The sequence below is a fragment of the Stegodyphus dumicola genome, chromosome 4 (assembly GCF_044657685.1).
Source record: "Stegodyphus dumicola isolate Sdum_Otavi_A_Nest chromosome 4, ASM4465768v1".
NCBI lineage: Eukaryota > Metazoa > Arthropoda > Arachnida > Araneae > Eresidae > Stegodyphus > Stegodyphus dumicola.
This window is the reverse complement of record NC_140771.1, coordinates 130,162,216-130,184,796: the sequence shown is the minus strand read 5'-3', so window position 1 is coordinate 130,184,796 and position 22,581 is coordinate 130,162,216. Positions and strand designations below refer to the sequence as shown.

At 33.3% G+C, this 22,581-nt stretch overlaps 1 protein-coding gene across 1 annotated transcript in view; it reads left to right on the top strand.

The window, feature by feature from the left end:
- LOC118182729 (uncharacterized) overlaps positions 1-16,729 on the top strand; it is a 69,225-nt gene extending 52,496 nt beyond the window's left edge. The window contains exon 2 of the mRNA XM_035352113.2: positions 14,029-16,729. Coding sequence (XP_035208004.1) covers positions 14,029-16,338 — 2,310 coding nt within the window. The 3' untranslated portion in view covers positions 16,339-16,729. The remainder of the gene's footprint in view (positions 1-14,028) is intronic.
- Positions 16,730-22,581: the final 5,852 nt, after the last annotated feature.

Below are 22,581 nucleotides of genomic sequence, written 5' to 3'. Positions count from 1 at the left end.
TAACCAGGTATGGTACAGATCTGAAGGACCGCAAAATCACGATTTACCTCATGATATACATATTTATCTCTGGAATACTGTGTGTTTTCTTGTTAACTTTTCATTGAACTTTGTTAAATTTTCAGTGAAACTATTTTAAGCATATTTTGCATCGATGAAATAAATAATCATCATTCTAAGAATAACTGCTTATATATTTGAATATATGTTCTAATAAGATATGTAATTTTATTTATGGTTTGCAGAACAATGTCGTCAGTGAGCCCAAAATGTTATACACTTTAATACTTAAAAATGTATATTAGCCTATATTATCGGCCATCAACCAAGAGATGAAGCACTAATACATTAAACACACAAATTTTAATAGGAAATGGTAAAATCAGCATCGATGGCTTCATTATTAAATACCTAATTTTGAAATTTTTGTTGGATATTGCGTAATTCTGACATTTTTATTGGATATTACGTTTTTATTTCGATCTTCGTTAGGCACCTGTCTGTTACATTTAAGATTATTATAATCATGTACTTGGTGCCTGAGCGCTGCTCCAGAAAACTATGTTGAAAAGGATGATCTTGAACTCTCTTCTGTTTGCCAGTGAAGACTGAGAAAAAAAAAAAAAAAAAAAAAATGAATATCAACCTACTTTTCGTGTCATGTTTGTGAAACTTAAGCATTTAATGATGCGCATAATAATGCATTCGAACTTTTATTGCTTTTTACCACGCTGTGCGGCAGTTGATTGGTTGACTGTTGATGTTTCAGTTGGTTAACTTCACTTTTCTCTCGTTTCTGTTTCGCTTATGGGAAACTCGACTCTCTGCTGAGGAACTGGTCGTAACATTGTATTCTTTTTGCTGTTAGGAGCGAAAATAGTTATTGCTGCTAATCATGCGTTTGATCCAGTTCATTCATCAATATGGGAATGCAACCATTAACCAAAGAACTTATTTTTCATCAGAGCCTAGTCAGAGATCAGCATTTCACGCTTGAAGTATTATGTATTATTTGTACGAAATACGTTTTTATTCAGATTATTAATGTGTTAGAGTAGTTTAATATAAACGAGGGGTGGCCAGACTTACCAAGGACAGTAGGAGCGCATGTTAGGATTCATGAGATTTCGAGATCCTCAACTAGATTTAAAAAGAGTCAGAATTTTTTATTTACATTCTTTTAAAAAGCAATGAAGCAGATTTTCATGAAAAGAAACGTTTGTGGTAAATTAATGAGCATTTCGCATTAATTTACCTCAAACGCTTAATTTCGCATTAATGAGCATCAGAAACGTTTGAGGTAAATTAATGAGCATTTTTTGTAATTAAAATGCTAGCATATAAATATAAATAAGATCTTTTATTTGTCCTGCTATACTCAGGAAAATTTATTTTAAGATACGCATATTTGAAACTATTGTGCTACGCAACTGAATATTCTCTTTTCAGACAGAAAGCCAAGCATTTTTCACTCAGTTTTTTTCCTTCTTCTCCTACTTTAACATAGAGGAATGATTTTTAGTAGAAGTATACTGAAATGGAAAAACGGAATTACAGTGTTTTTGAGAGTAGTCTGATGCCAATGTGAAAAGCATTTTCTGTGAGTGAGGAATAAAGCAATAATTTGAAAAACAGATACAGTAATACTGCATTCATCTAGAAAGAATAAAATACGTCAAACGGGGGAAACTGCAGTTCGAGAAAGATGTGTTTGAATACGGTAAAACACATAAAGTGTATCTGTCGCAGGGAAGAGAGACCTTCGGGAAGAACTTTCTAAATGAAACTGGCTCATATATTCGCTCTTCAAGGATGGAATATTACTTTTAAAAAGCTGTTAGCTTTTTCAAGATTCTATATAAAAATAGCAATTTATTTTTCTTATGCAATTAGCAAGAGGACCAATATTCTGAGATCAAACCTAACTCTAAAAATGTGATTTAATGCTTTAGATGCTAGTTGGATTATCTGTTGCATTTTATTCATTTATTTTCCCTAGGGCATTCAAATTCTCAAAACCCGAAAATCTTAAAAAAAAAAAAAAAAATCTTAATTTCCAAAGATCGAATCCTGACGCTATTTTTATTTTATTTATTTATTTTATTTTTTAATTAGTCTAACCCTAACTTAAAAAATCGGTGAATGATTTTAGCAAGATTGGTCTTATTGGTTCATTAGAAAAAAGATTGCGATTGTTTTATAATTCCAGTGGTATTTGAATCACGATCCGGTGTTCCGCACTGCTTTAGTATGGTATCCAAAATCTGCCGACATTTACACTCTAGTAATCTGTGTGTTGCTCATCCTCGACAGCTCTCAAATCGTCTGGCATATAAGCTATTATAAATAATTCTTGGATATTTCTAAGATCTTATGGTACGTAAACATTCCAACGTGAACTTAACTCCATTTTACTACCAGTTGAATTATTCAGCTATGTTGATGAATTTTAAGCTTTTAATTGAAATCTGAGCTGTTACTCAAATATGTTCTTCAAACTATATTATAAAAATGAACATCAAGTTTCAAGCGTTTACTTACTTATTCCATTTACTAAATTTCATTCGCATCCGTTTAGTAAACGTAAGTTTATTTTTAAAAAATGTATTTTTTTTTCAATATTTATTTTTCAATTAAACTCAGATTTTAAACTTTACTTTTTTTAAAAAACGTTCAATATGAACACTTTTTTTTTTCATTCTTTATCTCCTGTTTTTATTTGAAGGATTTGAGAAATCTCTGATATTCAAAAAATTCAGAAAATCTTTCAGGATTCGGATTCAGATTCGAAGCAATTTATGATTAGACCTATCTTTAGTTTTTCATTGCAAATTTAAAATTATACATATGCGTAATATTGCTCTGCAACATGTTAGATTGATCAGTGTAATGCCGATGTGTATAGGTTTATTTAAAGCAAATTGAGAAATGAAATCGGAATGAAATTCCCCTCCTCTTCCCCTCGCAGTCCTGGTTATGAAAACGCCGACTGAGGCAATAAAACATTTCCTGAGCTAAGTAAAGCTGAGCAGTAGAAATCGGTTTGAATAGCGCTGAACGGTTTGCATAACGCTGATCAACTATGCAAAGAAAAATTAACACTAATATTCCTACCAAAATATTTTACAGAAAATGCATTTCAGATAGATATTTGAGTCGAACTTTAAGATAAGAACTTTAAGATATTTTCCAACATTGTATTATGTAAAATTTAATATAAAGTATTACATACATTCATGTTTTAGGTCGGATACCGATGTTATTAATATTACTCCGATTACTCCGGAGTTCACTCTGCTTTAAAGCGTATGAAAGAGCTATCAGCTAATGGTCACATAAAAATATGTTAGTGAAAACAAAACAGGAAGAAGGTTTTCACGCATAATTAAATATCATAGAAGTTACATACAGTGTCTCACAAAAGTGATGGGACACTTGTGCTTTACAAAAGAAAACTAATAAAATTAATTAAAGAAACATGTAAAAATTTTTTGTGGGTGTGTTTCATACTTAAATTTAGTAACAATTATTACATAACATACATTTTCTCAAAATATTAAAATAATAATTTAATAAAAATACAATTGTTTAGAACGGAGCAAAAAATGGCTCACATAAGTGATGGGACACCATTAGATACTACTACGTACTACAATAAAAATATTTTTTGGGGTTTTTATTTTTACTCAAAAGCAATTAGCAATAATTTATAAAATCGTCTGCAGTCTTTCTCTCCAGTTTGTTTTGGAATTTTTGTGTTTTTTAGCTCTGTGCAGTCATGAATGCTAAACAAAAAGAAACTTTGCTTGAAATTCGAAAATTAGTTATTAATTTGCATATTGAACATGAAAAATCTATTAGAGAAACTGCTGAAACAGTTAACATGAGTCATTCAACAGTTTTCAATATCATTAAAGGATATAAAAAGAATCATATGATTCAGGATAAAAGAAGACCTGGCCGACCATCAAAGTTATCCAATGGAATAAAGCGAATTATTGTTCAAAATATTTAAAAAATTGAAGAATGAGTGCTCTTAAAGTTGCTGCTGGTTTACAAGAATTATATGGAGTAATTGTTAATCCTGAGACTATTAGAAGAGTAATTCGATCTGCTGGATATCACGGTAGAGCAGCCAGGAAAAAATTCTTCGTAAGTGAAAAGAATAGAAAACTCAGACTGGCTTTCGCAAAATCCAACATAAATAAGAACTCTGATTACTGGAATGAAGTTATATTTGCTGATGAGAGTAAATTTAATATATTTGGTTCTGATGGTAGAATCTTGGTGTAGAGAAAACCCAGGAAAGAATTTCGCAAACAGAACTTGGTGCCAACAGTAAAACATGGTGGAGGAGGAGTTATGGTATGGGGGTGTATGTCGTCCGCTGGAGTTGGTAATCTTGTTTTTATTGACAGTATAATGGATCAGTACAAGTATATTGACATTTTAAATCAAAATTTGAAATCTTCAGCACGAAAATTGACCCTTCATAACGATTTTAAATTCTACCAGGACAATGACCCCAAGCACACTGCTTTGAACGTTAGACTCTGGCTGCTGTATAACTGTCCTGAAATAATAAAAACACCACCACAATATCCAGACTTAAATCCCATAGAGAATATTTGGCAAGAATTGGAATCAAGGAATTGGAATTTATTAAATTACTATGTTAATATTTTGAGAAAATGTATGTTGTGTAATAATTGTTACTAAATTTAAGTATGAAACACACCCACAAAAAATTTTTACGTGTTTTTTTTAACTTATTTTGCTACAGTTTCCTTTCGTAAAACACAAGTGTCTCCCATCACTTTTGTGAGACACTGTATTTATTAGCTTAAGAACGAAGAATTTTGCTGTTTGTTCATAATAAATATTTTTTTTCTATGTTTCCACTTTTTTCCTCTTATTTAGTTTTCATAAATTGTATCATATATTTCGGTGTGGATCTTCGGAGTAGTTTCATGAAAGAAGATTTTTACGCTATACTTATTTCATAACTTAGTTTAATGACATGAAATTTTTAAATTTTGGAGCATGAATAAATCGAGTTTTATGAACTAATGTATTGTTATAAAAGCCAGATGGTTATCAAGAAATATTCGTGCTTCATATAAAATTAGATTATTGAACGTGTGTAAATTATTTGCTTTTTCTTGAGGTGCATGAAATGGTTTGCTTAATAAATTCCTATGAGAAAGTATCTAATCTAATGTCTAGAATTCAAATTTCGATGGCAAAAATGCATGGCAAGTAAGCTGTTGATAATTATCATTTATAAATCTTCTTTTGTTTTTCACTACTTTAAGTTAACTTGAATCTAAATTAGAATAGCTTCTAATTTTATATCATTAAATATCGAAAAAAATTATTAAAACTAGCAAAAATGAATATCGGATGTTATCATTGTACGTTCCGTTGTTAAAAATAGTGGACTGTAAATTGACTTGATATTACTTCAGTATAGAACCCAAAAAACCTCAGAATCATAACGTTGACCGAAACTTCTTTATTGACTTTCAAAGTAAGTTAGTTGAGGAACGGCGAAGACCACACTGCCAACTCCGAACTCAGTAGCGGCTTACCAACACAAACTCAGAAGAACCTCCGCTTAGTTGAAACTCCAGTAATTCACAGCAACTTCAAAGCTCTAAACGCGAGCTTTAAAAACCTAACAAATTTGCGTCTGCGCCGCTCCTCGGTACAAAGAGCGAAATACAATTTGCATAACATCGAACATACCCCCAGCCTTGAAGTCCCAAGGGGGTTCAAACAATAAATTTAAACTGTTGAACTGCATAAACCTGAAAAATAAAAATTAAAGTCTCTAAATCAGGAATTAAATGGCAAAGCACATAGCTTTGCTATAGGTCGTTTTATTTCACCATTAGACATGCGTAAACTCACCACTCGAACTTTCTCATCCAAACCAGGATACACTTTAATAATTCTACTTAATTTCCAACGTAGCGGAGGTAGATTTTTCGTTCTTAATCCCCAATCTTCAGATCTTGTTGTAACGTGCACCACTTGGGTCTCTGCTACAATCTAGATAAATACTCGCTGCTCCATCGATTCCAGAAATGTTGAAATAACCTTTGCACGTTCATCCAACGGTCACTGCAGCTCATGGTTTCTTGAATTTGGTTAGATTCTGGAATAGCGCTTAAAGCCGCTCCGGTTAAAAAGTGTCCTGGTGTTATCGCCTTTAAGTCGCTACAATCACTTGAAGCTGGTACCAAAGGCCTAGAATTAAGACAGGATTCAATTTGGGTTATTAATGTCAAAAATTCCTCGTATGTTAAAATAAGTGTTCCTAAACATCTTTTTAAGTGATGTTTCATAGACTTGATACCCGCTTCCCAAAGCCCTCCAAAATGAGGGGCAGAGGGAGGATTAAATAACCATTTAATATTTTCTGAAGAAATATAACCCTGTAGCTGTTCATCACGTTGAACAATAGAAAAGGCTTTCCTTAATTCTTTATTAGCTCCTATAAAATTCGTTGCACAATCACTGTGAATTTCACACGGTTTGCCTCTACGAGCTATAAACCGCTTAAGTGTCGCGAGGAATGATTTTGTTGAAAGATCTCCAACTAATTCTAAGTATATTGCTCTTGTAGTAAAACAAATAAATAGACATACGTAACACTTAAAGATTTTGACTCCTCTACCAGGACGATATTTAACGTTAAATGATCCTGCTAAATCAATCCCTACACGAGAAAAAGCTCTACTTTGAGTAACTCTTAAAGCGGGTAAATCTGCCATTAGCTGAGTTGCAGTTTGCGCTCTACGGCAGATAACACATTGGTTTATACACTTTCTTATAATATCTCTAGCAATCACAATCCAAAATCTATGTCGTATGACAGAAGTGAGTAGCTGCGTACCTGCGTGAAGATACGTGTCATGATAATGCTTAATAATTAAACGCGTAATATTGTGATTCTTAGGTAAAATCATATGATGTTTCCGATTATTTGAAACTGTAGAGTTTCTGAGCCTTCCGCCTACACGCATTACTCCCGCGGAATCCAAGAAAGGACTTGAAGACAGTAATTTACTTGAGGTCTTCAAGGGTTTACCAGATTCTAAACAGAATAATTCTTCTGGAAATTCGGCTCTTTGCACAATCCTAACAATCATAGAAGTAACTTCACAGAATTCTTCAGTAGATAAATACCCCTTTATACGCTCTGTAGGTAACTTACTACAATTATTTCTGAATCTTAAACACCACGCTAACACTTGACATAACTTTAACCATGATGAAAATCTTGAAAACACACTAGGCTCTTCAAATTTGGAACCATTTGAACTGAAACTCTTTTTCAATTCTTTCAACATAACTTCACTCTCTAATTCTACACTTGAATTTTGCTGTACATGAATTAGAGATTCGTTTAACCACTGCGGTCCCTTCATCCATAACTCACATTGTAGGAATTCTGATGGAATAAAACCTCTGGTCCCACAGTCTGCAGGATTTTCTTTCCCAGCAACATAATTCCATTGAATACCTGGAACAGCTTCCTGGAATTTTGCAACTCGATTTGCCACAAAAAGTAGCCAACGGCAAGGTTCGGACGAAACCCATGCCAATGTAACCTGCGAGTCGATCCATGCGTAAATATTGTTAATAGGCAGTTCTATGCCTGATAATACTGCATGTAAGAGGTTGGTTAAAAGTAACGCAGCACACAACTCTAGTCTCGGAAGAGACTGGGTTTTTAAGGGCGCTACTCTGGTTTTCGATGTCAGAAGGCTGACTTTGACTGACGAATCAAGGTTGATTGTTCGAAGATAGATAACTGCACAATAAGCCTTTTCTGAAGCGTCGCAGAAAGCATGGATTTCTATAACTACTGCCTTCGGACTCAAGACATACCTCGGAAATTGTAAGCTTGAAAGTAAGGGCAATTCTAGATAGAAACGCTTCCATTTTCTACTTATTCTCTTATCAACGAGTTCATCCCAACCCAGCTGTAAGTTCCATAACTCTTGTAATAATATTTTCGCGTATATTATTGTTGGCGCTAACCATCCCATTGGATCAAAGATTTTGGCTACTTCTGATAAAATAGTCCTCTTGGTAAACTCTTTATCACTTATGCATACCGAAAAATGAAACGTATCACTAGAGTTGTTCCAATTAATTTCCAATACTTTTACTTTCATGTCACTGTTTATTTCAAGAGAAATACTGGATTCTCGTAAGCACTCCGGAATATTCTCTAAAATAGCTGAACTGTTTGAAATTCACTTCCTTAAGCGAAATCCACCCCTTTTCATCATTTCATTCAACTGCTGAACTAGAACATTCGCTTCCTCTTCACTTTGTGCCCCTGAAAGCAAATCATCAACATAAAAATCACGAAGGGCAATTTTTGATGCTAACGGAAATCTCACTTGTTCATCTAATGCAAGTTGTTTCATTACTCTAGTAGACAAATATGGCGCACAGGCAGTCCTATATGTAACTGTCACTAATCTAAATGTACTCAAGGGCTCACTAGGACTATCCCTCCAAAGCATTCGTTGCCAATTTGTATCTTCTGGGTGGACACGAATTTGTCTGAACATCTTCTCTACATCGGCACACACTGCAATTTTGTAAGTTCTAAACCGTAGAAGAATTGGAAACAGCTCTTGCTGAACTCCTGGCCCAACCATCAAAATATCATTCAATGAAAGACCCGATGTCGTTTTAGCTGAAGCATCGAAAACAACTCTCAGTTTAGTCGTAGTACTTGATTCCTTTAATACGGCATGATGAGGCATGTAATACGTAGAGTCAATAAGAATCTCTCCCTCAGGCACTCCCTCCATATGTCTCAGCTCAAGGTATTCCCTCATGAAATCCTTATACTGTTCATATATCCGAGGCCTTTTTAGAAGTGAATTTTCTAAAGATTGGAATATACGCATAGCTAATTGTCTGGAATCTCCAAGCTGAGAAGGCGGAGAGTGAAACGGTAATTTCACAGTATATACCCCACTTTCCTCTCTTGTATATGTAGATTTGAAATAATCTTCACATGCTCTCTCCGTTTTAGTAAGCATGTCAAACGTAGGTACAGCACCCAATTTCCAAAAGTCAGACAGCATCTGATCAGTTTCCACTTGTATATTATTAACATAGATAGTAGGATTAACTTCTGTTGAATTATTCACACTACCTGAAATAATCCATCCTAGTTCAGAACGAGAAGCTACCGGTTTACCTTCTTCGCATTTAATTATTTCTCCCTTTAAAAGAGGTAAGGCAATATCTACGCCTAAAAGTATATCAACAGGCCCACTTTTGTTAAATGTTGGATCTGCTAACATTAAATCATTATATTCCTCAACGTACTTCTTATCCAATGTAAAATGCGGCAAAGTTCTAATAATTCTATTGATGATAAATACTGGTGTTTTAAATGACACTTTCGCCGGAAAATGCGGAACGAAGTTTATTTCCGTAATTCCATTAGTTTTCGTATCCAAAGACCCTAAACATGAAATAAAAACTTTGGCATTTCTTCTTGCTAACCCTAGCCTTTGTACACAATCTTCTGAAATCAGGCTTGCTTGACTGCCAGGGTCAAGGAGGGCTCTACACAACTGGTATTCACCCGATGAATCTAACACTTTAATAACAGCCGTACATAATAAAACTTCACGCTGAAAGTTAAAGTCTGAAACACAAGATTTAATTACTGGACTAGAACTTGCGATATTCTCCCCTGACCCAGCCGATTGAACGCGAGGTTCTGGCCCAGGGAAAAATGGCTTAGCCGTCACTGATAATTCATTCGAACTGTTCGTAACTCCTTTACGTGCCTTTGGTTCATTTTGAACTCTTTCGAAATGCAGTAGTGTGTGATGATTATTTAAGCACTTTTTACATTTATGTGTACTTCTATACTGGAAAGCTTTATGATTTGAAACCAAACAATTAAAACAAACATTATTTCTCTTGACAAAATTAACGCGTTCCTGAACATTCAGATTTAAAAACTTATTACATTTAAAAACTGAATGACCGGCTTTACAATACGTACACTGCGCGCGAATCTCTGAAGCCAATGAAGTTAATTTGTCTTTTGTAACTTGTTTTTTAACACCTTGCGTTTTACCTGCTTGCAAGGTTCTGGCATGAGATTTCAAGAACTCTAGCAGATTATTAAGTGTTGGTATTTCCTCACTCTTTAATGTTCTTTCCCACCATCCTCTCGTCGAAGAATCCAATTTAAACTGTACTATTAACATTAAAATAGTATCCGCGAATTGCTCCACTTTGAATCCTAGATTTTCAAACGAACATACACACTCTCTTACAGTGTCTACTAACGCTAATATCTGACTAGGAATTTCAGCTTGTAAATTTGATAAATACAAGATTTTCTTTAATAACGATGAAAGTAATTCTCTCTTATGTGAAAATCTTTGACACAATAAATGCCACGCTATTTCGAAATTCCTGTCACAAATAGTTAAAGCTTGAACAATCCGCAAAGCATCTCCTTTTAAAGATCCCTTTAAATATTGTAGCTTTTGTGCACCTGATAAACGATCATTATCCACTATCGCCGTTTTAAATAAATAAAAAAATGATAACCATTCTTCAGTACTGCCATTAAATACAGGAAGAGTTAGCTTAGGTAAGCGTATACTCGCTATTTCACAAGATTTAGTTTCCACACTAATGTCTTTAACATTCTTAACTCTGGTTAGCATTAAAATTAACTCATCAACAGTATCTTGTATTACCTGTTGTTCTTCTATAAATACATCAATATCTTTTTCTTCACACACTACAAATATGTTACTAAAAGTATCGGTCATTAAATTATTTAATCTAGATTTAAAAAGTTCCAACTGATCAACATCAGCAGAATCGTAAGTCACTGTAAGTTCGGTCATTAAATTATTTAATCTAGATTTAAAAAGTTCCAACTGATCAACATCAGCAGAATCGTAAGTCACTGTAATTTTCTCTTTCAGTTTACTTAACTTAGCTTTAGCTACACGCTTTTTAGTCTTAAGCGTTGTAAATTCCATTATCTAATAAGAAAGATAAGAAAAACACACTGACTCACCAAATTTACTGCGACTCCGGCTCGACGGACCAAAAAACATGTACGTTCCGTTGTTAAAAATAGTGGACTGTAAATTGACTTGATATTACTTCAGTATAGAACCCAAAAAACCTCAGAATCATAACGCTGACCGAAACTTCTTTATTGACTTTCAAAGTAAGTTCGTTGAGGAACGGCGAAGACCACACTGCCAACTCCGAACTCAGTAGCGGCTTACCAACACAAACTCAGAAGAACCTCTGCTTAGTTGAAACTCCAGTAATTCACAGCAACCTCAAAGCTCTAAACGCGAGCTTTAAAAACCTAACAAATTTGCGTCTGCGCCGCTCCTCGGTACAAAGAACGAAATACAATTTGCATAACATCGAACAATCATCGTTACTTGGATACAAATAAGATGCGATAACGAAGAGACATGAAAGATTAAATAAAAGAGGAAATATGGGTGATTAAATTTAGATTAAACAATTACTCAAATTCAAGTATATACTCATAAAAATTGATTACTTATACTGGAGGGTAAAAAAAATTCGAGGTATTAAAAAAACTGCCTTTTTCTTCATATGTTTTTATTTGGAGTTTGTTAAGTCATAAATCATTTCTTTACGGACTGCTCACACTTGCCACGCCTGAAATATTGGCGATTTCCTACTTCATAATTCCATTGCCTTGCGTTGGCAAACGCTGTAAGCTATATAATACCGCTTGAAATGCAGCTCGAATTTATGGTACCGTTAACCACTGGCAAAGTCTCAATTACGAAACATTACTAGACCACTAGTACTTAGTTCATACGTTATACTTCGTGAATCCTGATCTGAGCCTCACCATTTTAAATTATCGTTTGCACTATCGTCTGCTTTCTGTTCATGGTTATACACAGAAATGAATGTAAGTTATTCCATATCAGGCACTCATTTTTTTCTCCATTTTTTAAATCCCAGACTTCCCCTTATTTTAAGGAATACATATTCGTCTGCCAGATCTTTAAACGATTTAAAGGATTTCGCTGAGTTACTCAGCAATACTCTTTTAGCGGTAATCTGTTAAATTTTGGTTAATTTGATTAGAGGAGAGCCCGCGAGGGCTATCTGCCCAGTAGTCTAACAAAGGAACTGTGAGTAAGATGTATCAAAGAGTTAAGAGTTTTACTTCAGCATACTGCATAACCTTTTAGTCTCATTTAGCAACGCATGAACTTCTTTGGTTGTTATATTTAACTCAATTGTATTCAAGTCAAAATATATTTCTTCGACTTATTAACAGAGTTCCTATAGTTTTCAGGTGCCCAACAGCTGCCGAGAGGTAAAGTTGCTGAACAGTGGCTGTTTGACTTAGGTTTGATTGCAGGTGAGGGGACTGGGTATATGACGTTTTTATGGTATTCCCCATGTGTAACGTGGATACAAGCCCTCCATGAAACCACCCCTTCTCTTAGTTAAAATCGCGTGCGTTGTCATAATCATATACATCAGTCAACCTATACTTTTTATGCCATAGAACATCAAAATCTAGTATAGAGTGCCCCATTAAAAGCTCTAAATACCATATGTATAATAAGATATTTTAGTTTTAGGAGATGGAAAATATTTTTACAGGCTTACAACTGGTATATATTCTGATTTAAGAGTGAAAAATAAGATCTTTTGTGTATCCTTCATAACTTGTTCTACAGCACCGTATCCTCCCGATGAAATTCGTAATTACTTTCTCACATACCTGTCTACCGAGGTGACTAAAGATATGTTCAATTTCCTCTTTAAATTTTTTTATTCTTATTGTATAAAGTTGGATTTTTTGGGATTTGCAATAACACTGTCATGCACAATAGCGGTATTTTCAACAAATCGGCTGCACTGACAGCATTGGGACAGCTATCGAACTTGTGTCATCAAATTCTTTTATCAATCTGCGATTCGTTTTTCTGTTAGATGCATTTTCACATAAAAAGATTGTACGAATCTTTCTAACAGTCTATCCGTAACATTTATAAGGTATTTCTCCCACCTTTCTAGCTTGCCTTCGTGGTGTAGGGGTTCTGCACGCTGGGCCGGTATTCAGAAGTTTGTGGTTCGAATCCCGGCGAAGGCGATTGCTCATTTTTCATCTTCCCTGCTTCCAAAAAATTACCTAATGTGTCTACAGTGACGCCCTAACTGAAAGGGTTGTGGATGATGACTCTCCACACCCAGGATTTGGCGATTGGGGTCCCCTAAAAACCCCAGTCGCCCTTTAAAAGGGGGAGTATATAAGGTTCTCTCGCCTTTCTAGCGTGCCTTCGTGGTGTAGTGGCTCTGCGCGCTGGGCCGTAATTGTCTTTACACATTCATCACTCTTTTAACGAGTTTTCACATTCAAAACTCGCTGTTCCTTTGTGTAGTGTTCTAAATCGACTAAGCTGCCGCGAAGGTGGGAAATGAACTGGCAAGGATAAATTGCCAGTCTTACTAAGTCAAATCAAACGCAACATTTTTAAATCCGAACACTTGCCTATTGTAAGTACGTAAAAATATTTTCCATTTTCTAAAAAACAAAGCATTTTTATAGGCATATTAAATCTAGCGCTTTTATTAGGACACTTTATGCATTCCATTAACAATGAGTATACACGTGTACAGACCTCACAGAGATTTTCAGATGTTTTGGTAATGAATCATCGATCCATAGACACTTTTTTATGAATGTAAATTGTTGAAAGATATCGTTATTCTTATATTAAATTTATGAATTTGATGTGTGTGTCGGATGAAAGCTTAACTAAATTATATTGCACTAAAAACAAAATATAATGAATTATGGACAATTTTAAAATTTATGTTAATATTATGTTTTTGTAAAACACTTATTGCGATTACTATTTTTTTATTTATTCGGCATTTATAAAGTGCTGTGATTGAAATTCTCTTATTATTTTTTCGAACTTTTACTTTCAGGTAAATGTTATTATCTTCCTTTCGATAATGCTGAGTTTAATATCTGTTGGTGTTAGCTTGACGCCTCCAAGGATACTGTTTGGTGGATGGACACCTATTCTGCCCGGTCACCCTTTCTACTTCGGTCCAGTAAGAAGGAGACACAATGAGGAATCGGATTATCAGAATCAAATCCAATATACAGAAAATTTTCCCCATGCAGTGCAGCACTTTCATTCTCCAAATGCCAACTATGAAAATGATCATATTGGAAAGGAATACGTTCTTTCTGATAGTCATAAGCAGTATGTGCCATCTCATGGCAAGTACGATTCTCCTCGTTGCCGACCTTCACATGAACCTTTACATTACGAATCTCCTCATGAACCTGTCAATTACGAAGTTTCTCACGATCCTTCACATTATGAAGCTCCACGTGAACCTCCACATGAATCTTCACATTATGAAGCTCCTCTTCAACCTTCACATTATGAAGAAGCTCCTCGTGATCCGTCACATTACGAAGCTCCTCATGAATCTTTGCATTTCGAAACACCTCGTGAACCTTCACATTATGAAACTCATGACGAGCGATTGCATCACGAACACCCTCGTAATAAACCATCGCATGAGCCTCGTTTCAAGCATTCCAAAGATATTTTTGCATATTATCCTCCTCAATCAATATATGATCAACCTCCTCAAAATGAAAATCTTGATTATAAACCAGTATACGTGGAACATCCTAGGAAACCTTTCGAAATTTATGAAGACCCCCATCAAAATATTCCTTATATTCTTCCAAATGGGAAAGAAATCTCTATTAAAGATCTTAATTTAAATGATTTCTCTTCTGTTCAACATGGAAATGGAAAGAAATCTTTTAAAATAACATCCTTAGGGCAAATTGATCCGAGAGCAGTGAAATATCTTGGTGAAATAAATATAAATAAAGTGAAAGTGATTCCGAAACCTTTTAATAAGGAAGGATACCATTTATCACATATAACCTCTGGTAAAAGTAACATTCCAAGCAATGACGCACTGCTACGTGTTCCTCTATTACACGGTGAGAAAAGCATACCCAATTTCGAGTCAAATTACAATTTAGCCAATCTTGATATTAAATCTGGAAAAGGACACTTACCTTACACGATAGAGCAACCTTATATGGTCCACAAGCATATGAACAATTTTAGAGGGACTCCTTTTCCTCCTGCACACAGTAATATAGTGCCAAACAGTCACAAAAATACGTATTCGGACCAGAAACCTCGCTTGCTTAATTACCCATCACCGCAAGAACTAAAATCCTTACAACATAGCACATCCACTAATCTCCTAAATCAAAATGGTTATAAGAGTCAGAAATTTGCTGCTTTTCCTACTTCTTCTCTAGATTTATACACCCCAAATCACGAGTTATTTTCTGACGTTCAGTATCTGACTGAATCGATTCCCTCCAAAGAGACTAAAACCAATTTCTTTTCACCCAAAAACATAGGTAAGAACTTGGCTAATCAAATGAAGAATTACTTAGGCCCTAAAGGGAAACCTTATGGATCAGTTCAGTCATTTAATTCATTAGGAACTCCAAAAACGTTGTTATTTCCAGGAAAACTTCCATTTAACATGCCTTTGGCTCCTCTAAGAAATTCACTGAAAACGTTCGGAGGTTCTCTAATGCCAAGCTTACTTAGAAACCATCTAAATAAAAATGTTAAACTTGGTGGTATTTATCGTGATCCTAGTGTAATAACAAACATTGGTGGAACGCCTGCAGTTGTAGACAGAGAAGTGGCAATAATACATGTTCCAGTTTCTAATCAGCCAAAGTATTTAAACAATATGAAAGGATATCCAAATAACGAAGATATATTGTTTCTAGCGAGCACACCAGAATCAACTGAAATCCGAAATTTTAAAGGCTTTAATAAAACCGGACATTACATCTCTACAGAGCGAAATCAAGGTAAGTTTGTCACCAATAAAACTTACTCAGAGAACTTGCAAGAAACGGATATCAAATCTGAAATGAATAGCTATCCGAATGTTAATGAGGCTATTACACAAAACCAGTTCATTTTTGTGGGAACTCAAGGCATAAACAACCAAGTTAGACAAAATATTCCCGGAGAAGAAAATCAGAAGCAATTTTTCCATGCTTATTACGCTCCTGCTGATCATGTACCACCCAAAGGTTATGTGAAGATGACAACAGAAGAATTTAATAAGCTATTTAAACATGCTGAGATACGTTACCTTGATAAGGAACCCATTGATATTTTACAATATCCTAATGACAGAAATAGGGAAAATACGAATCCGTAAGAAATACTTCTTTTACGAGATATTCTTTATGCAATCAGTATTTGAAATTTGCTCAAGACTAATTTCGCATATTAGACCTTATTTGCTCAACTGTTACTTCTATGACATTTAAAAATGAAGACACTTCGATGACTAACTTCAAGGTTTACAACTGTGGCTTGCCTTATATATTTTAATATAATATAAAAATGACAAGGATCTATGTCTGTTACTTTTTCTATTTGTCCATTGCTTTTTGTTTAGTGATAAATACATCATCTCTTATTGTTACCAATTCTTTTATTTCTTCTTAAGAAAACTATTTGCTTTTTTATTTGTTATTTATTTCGCAATGTAAAGCGAATATCGTTGAAACTTTTTGTATATGTTGTAAATAAACTGTCTATACATACTTTGTCTAGAATTCCTTTATCCAAATAGTTTGCATAAAACATTCTTTTTTAGTTGATGAGCATTCCCTTTTATAAACCTGAAAGGAAAAAAAATCTGATGTCTACACCACATGACTTCCTTGTACGGAATATTAAATTATACACATTTTTTGCTGCATTTTATTTAAACTTATCGAATTGAATTAAATCTACTTCGTCGACAGCGCATAAACCACAATAGAAAATGCGATTTTTAAAATTTACTATATATTTATTTACCATAGCGATACTCTGGCGCTAGGTTAACTTAACAGCGTCACATCTCATTCATTTTAGAAGTCAGAATGCAAAAACGTTATATCATCTGAATAATTATCTAATCGTTGCCACATGTTCTATTTAAATAATATAATAAATCTGAAACGATGTATATAAGAAATTAAACAAGTAAAAAAAATTTGAAAGGTTTCAGATTTTAAATTACATCCAAAGGGGTGTTTTTTAACGTTTTGTGTGTCACCTTTATTTATTGAATATCATGTTCTTTGCACTTACTTCATAAAATTAAGCTCAACAGCAATATCGCAAAATAATTTTAAAATGAGCATATCTTTAGAATTTCCGATACATACATAGTTCCACGCGCTGGAGATAAAAAGGTCACCCCCCGTAGAGTATTACTGTTGCTCGCTTTTAAATCGTTGAGTTTGTTGATCAAAAATTCGTTAAAATTTTAGAAAATATGAAATCGATAATAAAACAAATTCCAATTTTCAAATTTGGTCTTCCACATGCCCATATTCGTAGGAGGATTACGTCATTAAAAATTGGATGGTTCTAAGTACCGTTGTTTTATGTCAATGTGAGAAACATACATTTATGCAGATTCTTCATTAATTAATTTCTTCAAATATAGTACAGGGCGATAGTATTTGGTGGCAACGATTTGAAAAGTGATACGATATTTATAGGGGTACCGACGCAAAATCGCAAAACGAAAACAGTCTTTCAGGGACAAAGCCCCTTTGAACTAATAAACAGTTTTTCACAGACGATTCAGCTCTGCTTACCTTATGCGCATGTGCTTCTCGTAAACATTCTCCTCTGTCCGAAACAGACTGGCGACAGTATTTTCTGCTAATATGAAACAATTATTTCCTCGAATTTCATTAGAAATGTATTTCTCATTCAATTAATTCAATTCTCACTTCACAACAAGGCAAAAATAATAAATACACAAAAGATCTTCATTAAAACTTTAAAGCTATAGAAAAACATAAAACACCAAATATAATTTAAAAAATTTAAAAAAAAAAACAATTTTTACAATTAAAATTACAGTTTCTACACAAAAACAAGCAATTCGGCCAGCGAGCAGGAAGACAGATTTTTCGGTGCACAAAACTGAAAGTTTACTTTTGGTCTCACTCGGCAAAAAGACGCTGAAGGCGTAGAAATTGACTTAATGTGTTGTGGGCGCTATACTGAGTCAATATTAGATAATTTAATAACTTAAATGATAATTCCAGAACGGATTAAGCATAATTTAATTCGCAATAATAATAGAAGACGTTACTTCGTTGTTGCGAACCTTAGTTTCTCTAGATTGGCAACAAATCCACTATTCGGCCAAGTTTCAAATGTAAACAACTATGGCTGCTATGACAAAAAAATACGCTTAGCCGTACGTAAACAGCTTTTAAATTGTTGATAATTCTACAACTATAACATGCAGGTAAATATTAATGGCAGGTATTTTTGCATAAAACCTTAACCGGTAGATAAGAACAACATAATTCAATCATTTTTAAAGCAAAACATGCACAATTTACAAACGTGTAAGAATAAAGAAACTGAAATCACTAAGCCTATTAACAGAGTGAATATATATATATGTCATATATTTATATACTTTTGGTGTGGCCGATTGCAACCAAAATAGGAGGTGCACATCTACATGTACAGTGCCCTATATACAAAATTTCAACTTTCTCCTTGCTGGTGTAATGATTACACGGGAACAGGCACTTAGGCTGTGTAAGCCTCACCCTGGTTTGAACATGTAGATGGTGAACATATCTTATGCGAGATACATACATACATACGTACGTAGGTACAAGACGCCACGACAAAATATCTTCAGAATCCATTTTAAATCAGTTTTATAATTTTTAGGGGGGGGGGAAGTCCTTTATTCTGTCCTTACATACAGAATGTCACGCTAACACATCGTTAAATTGCATTCTATAGCTGTCAAAATGGACATTTTCGTTAAAATATGATACCCGAAATTTTTTGCAATTACAATACTTCTTATCTACTTCGTACAAGGAAGTAAAAAAGTGTATTTCCTTCTCTAATCCCAAATACATAATATTAAGAAGAGTCATGTGCTACTTGCCATCCTAAAGCATACCGAATACTGTAGTTTTAAAATGCATGCTTTTTTAAAATTATTTTACATTGACTTACCCCGTTTTTTCAAGTTTTTTACTTTTAAACTGAAAACTAGAGGCCATAAATACGCATCGATATGTCACTGCATTTTTCTTAAATATTGTGATACTTCCCATTTCCATAAAAAATGTAATCTCTTTCCAGTTTGCGTTCGTTGACTCTCTTTTCGATATGTTACTGTAAGAGTAATTTTAATCTAGTCTCGAGTTCTAATCAGAATCTCAGATTTTTGTGAAAAAAATTCAGAAAATATTAATGGCAGGTATTTTTGCGCTCTGACCTTGCTCTCCCTCGATTCATTGCCATGTGTTTCGGTAAACCTTTCTAAATAAATTATTCTTTTATGCTAATAGCTTGCAATTTTAGTTACTTCTTTTTTATTAAAAATACTAACAGTTTATTGTGCGTTTTTATTGATGTGGTACTTCGAAATTATTGAACTATATTCTGTGGTGAAAGAATTCACATTCTACCGTATCTAGTGCTATCAAGAGAGACCGACGAAAGAAAGAATTTGTTGTCCGCATAGCATTTATTTGTCTTAAGGATTTTCGCGACCATTTTTTTTTTTTTTAATCACACATTGTCAGCGCTGCATTTTCAGGCAAGCACTGTTTATTGTATATTGATGGGAATGATATCAGCAATAATTAATATATAATAATAAAAGCGTAATTTAAATGCTATGAACAAAAAGAAATAATGAACTGGCAGTTGATTAACTTTTATTTGTATTACAAAGAGTGCGGAAGCAAAGGCATTACCAAAAGTTCATTCTCATTTATGTTTCACTGCTCAAAAATTTTAATTTAGGCAGTCAGTTTTATTTGGTAGATATAATTCACTTTTTGTTGTTTTTAATGTTAAAAGATAATGTGATAAAGGAATTCATTTCACGCATTTTACTCCAGTACTTTCATCGTGTTCTGCTATTTTTCGAAATTATTCACAAAATAAGTACTTACTTCCTTGCGTGATACTTAGCGCCACATTACAAATAATGCCATGCTTCCATAACTACATTCTAGTTATATAGAATACTTTTTTAATCGTTATAACTTTACAAATGGCGTATTACTTTAAAACGCTGAACTTTTCTGCATGTTTCCTATATGTAAATTTCTGAGATTATTTTTTTAATTTATTATATTAGATCTTTTCTTTTAGCAAATTATGTCACACTTTTACGTATAATATACTTGTGTTTTATATACGTATAATATACAGTTTCCTTATTAAGGTTTAAAAAAATTGTATTAGATCTTTTCTTTTCGCAAATTATGTCACACTTAGGATATAAGTGGGGCAATTTATATTAATAATAATTTATAAGTTGTGTTGTTAAAGGTAACCCAATTTCCTTATTAAGAGATTTAGTTACAGAAAAATATTTCCCAGTTTAGGTTAAATTATTTGAATACGGCAAAACACACGAGGGCTGCCTGCCTAAGAGAAGGGATGCCTTTGCGGAGGACTTTCCAAGGAAAACGAGCTCGTATTCACTTTACATATTAAGAAAAGCATTAATACCAACTGTGCAAAAGTATTTGTTACTTGAGAGATTAAGGGAATATATTTATGGCATTAATTTTTTAAATAGATACATAAATTATTTAAACGATAACAATATAAAAATAAGGAAGTTACATTTCATTGTTAATTATATATGAAAGAAGTTAAAATCTCACTTCTGACAAAAGTGTGTAAATTAACATTAATTTATCTCCAAAAGTACAAGTTACTTCATTTTATAAAGAAACCGAATTTTTAATTGTATTTTAAGAAAATTTAATCTATTGTAGAAAATTTTATAAATATAATGAAAATTACTATAAATCGAAATGCATATTTAAGCCAAACTTTAATTGAAATACTAATTCTATTTTAAAAAAAAATTATTTCACTTCTGCAAAAAAGATATTTTATTTTGTTTTTAGAAATTTAAAAATCACATCTTACCCTCTAATTACGTCTACTTTAATTATCTAACCTAATTACATCTAGTTTTGCTTTAACGTATCTCTTTCAGAAATAAGCAATGAAAATATATCAGTTTCTGAAATCGTATTTAACCCTCCAGGCGGCAAGGCCGTATATATGCGTTCGAAAATAATGGCTCTCATAGCGGCAAGGCAGCATATATGCATCCAAATATTTTGGTCCTCATGGCGGCAAGGCAGCATATATACGTAAACTTAAATTTTGGCCCGAAACGGCAAAGCAGCATATACAAAGAATCTATAATGATCCCCTAGAGATTCTTTGAGCATATATACGGCCTGTCTCAGAGTGCCCTCCCCTCTCTGCTCTTAATGTAAACTGACAGGTGATAATTTTTCTCTGCGGGAGGTAATTGAGGAGAGGAAACTATCTATTCGCTAGGGGCAAATGGGTTTTATCGTTAGGTTTTGAATAACAGCTCGGAATAAATAGCTCGTTCAAAACTTCCAGCTGTTCTGTGCTTATACCAGCTATAGTAAACTTAAATGTTTATGTTTGTAAAGAGAATTTTCATTTTCCAGCCTAATTATTCTCCAAATTTTAGATGCAGTTTGGCAAAATGTAATTGGAATTAAAATTAAAATTGTAAGAAACTGAACAATATTTTGAAATATGTGATTTCAATTATATTGCAATTGTAATTAGCTTCGCAATTACAATTAGAAAGTAAGTACTTTTTAAATGCAATAATAATGTATGTTAAGCAATAATAATGCATTTTAATTGTTAAGTCTTACAATTACAATGCAATGATAATCACAAACATTATAATTATATAATCTAATTACAATGACAAATTTTATTGCATCTAATCACAACTACGGTAATATTAGCTAATTACAACGTAATTTTAAGTGAAATTGCAGTAAGTAATTATAACTACGTAATTAGGAAAGTAATTGTCTCTGATAATTAGAATTACTTAACATAGTGAAATTATGATCATAATTGTAATTCTAAGTGTAGTATGCAATTGTAATAAAATTATGCAATTACTAAGTATAGTTAAAAAGTAGCATTTTTTTTAATTACAATTACAATTTACGTAATTTCATTTAAATTACAATTACTCTATATTTGTGAAATCCAATTTCATATCAATGCAACTGCAAACATATAATCTAATTACAATTACACTGTCATTGTAACTCCAGTAAGTAATTATAATAATGTAATTAGGATAGCAATCGTTTCTGATAAAAGCAGTTACGTAGCCCAGGAAAATCATGATCTTAATTGCAAATGTGATTGCAGAATGCAATTGAAAACACATAGTAATTGGAATAATATTATGCAATTATCTTGTAATTACAATGTAACAATTTTTAATTATATATACAATTTACTCAAATGCATTTTAATTATAATTGCATTTTAATTGTGAAATCTGATTGAATAAACGGTATAACTGTAA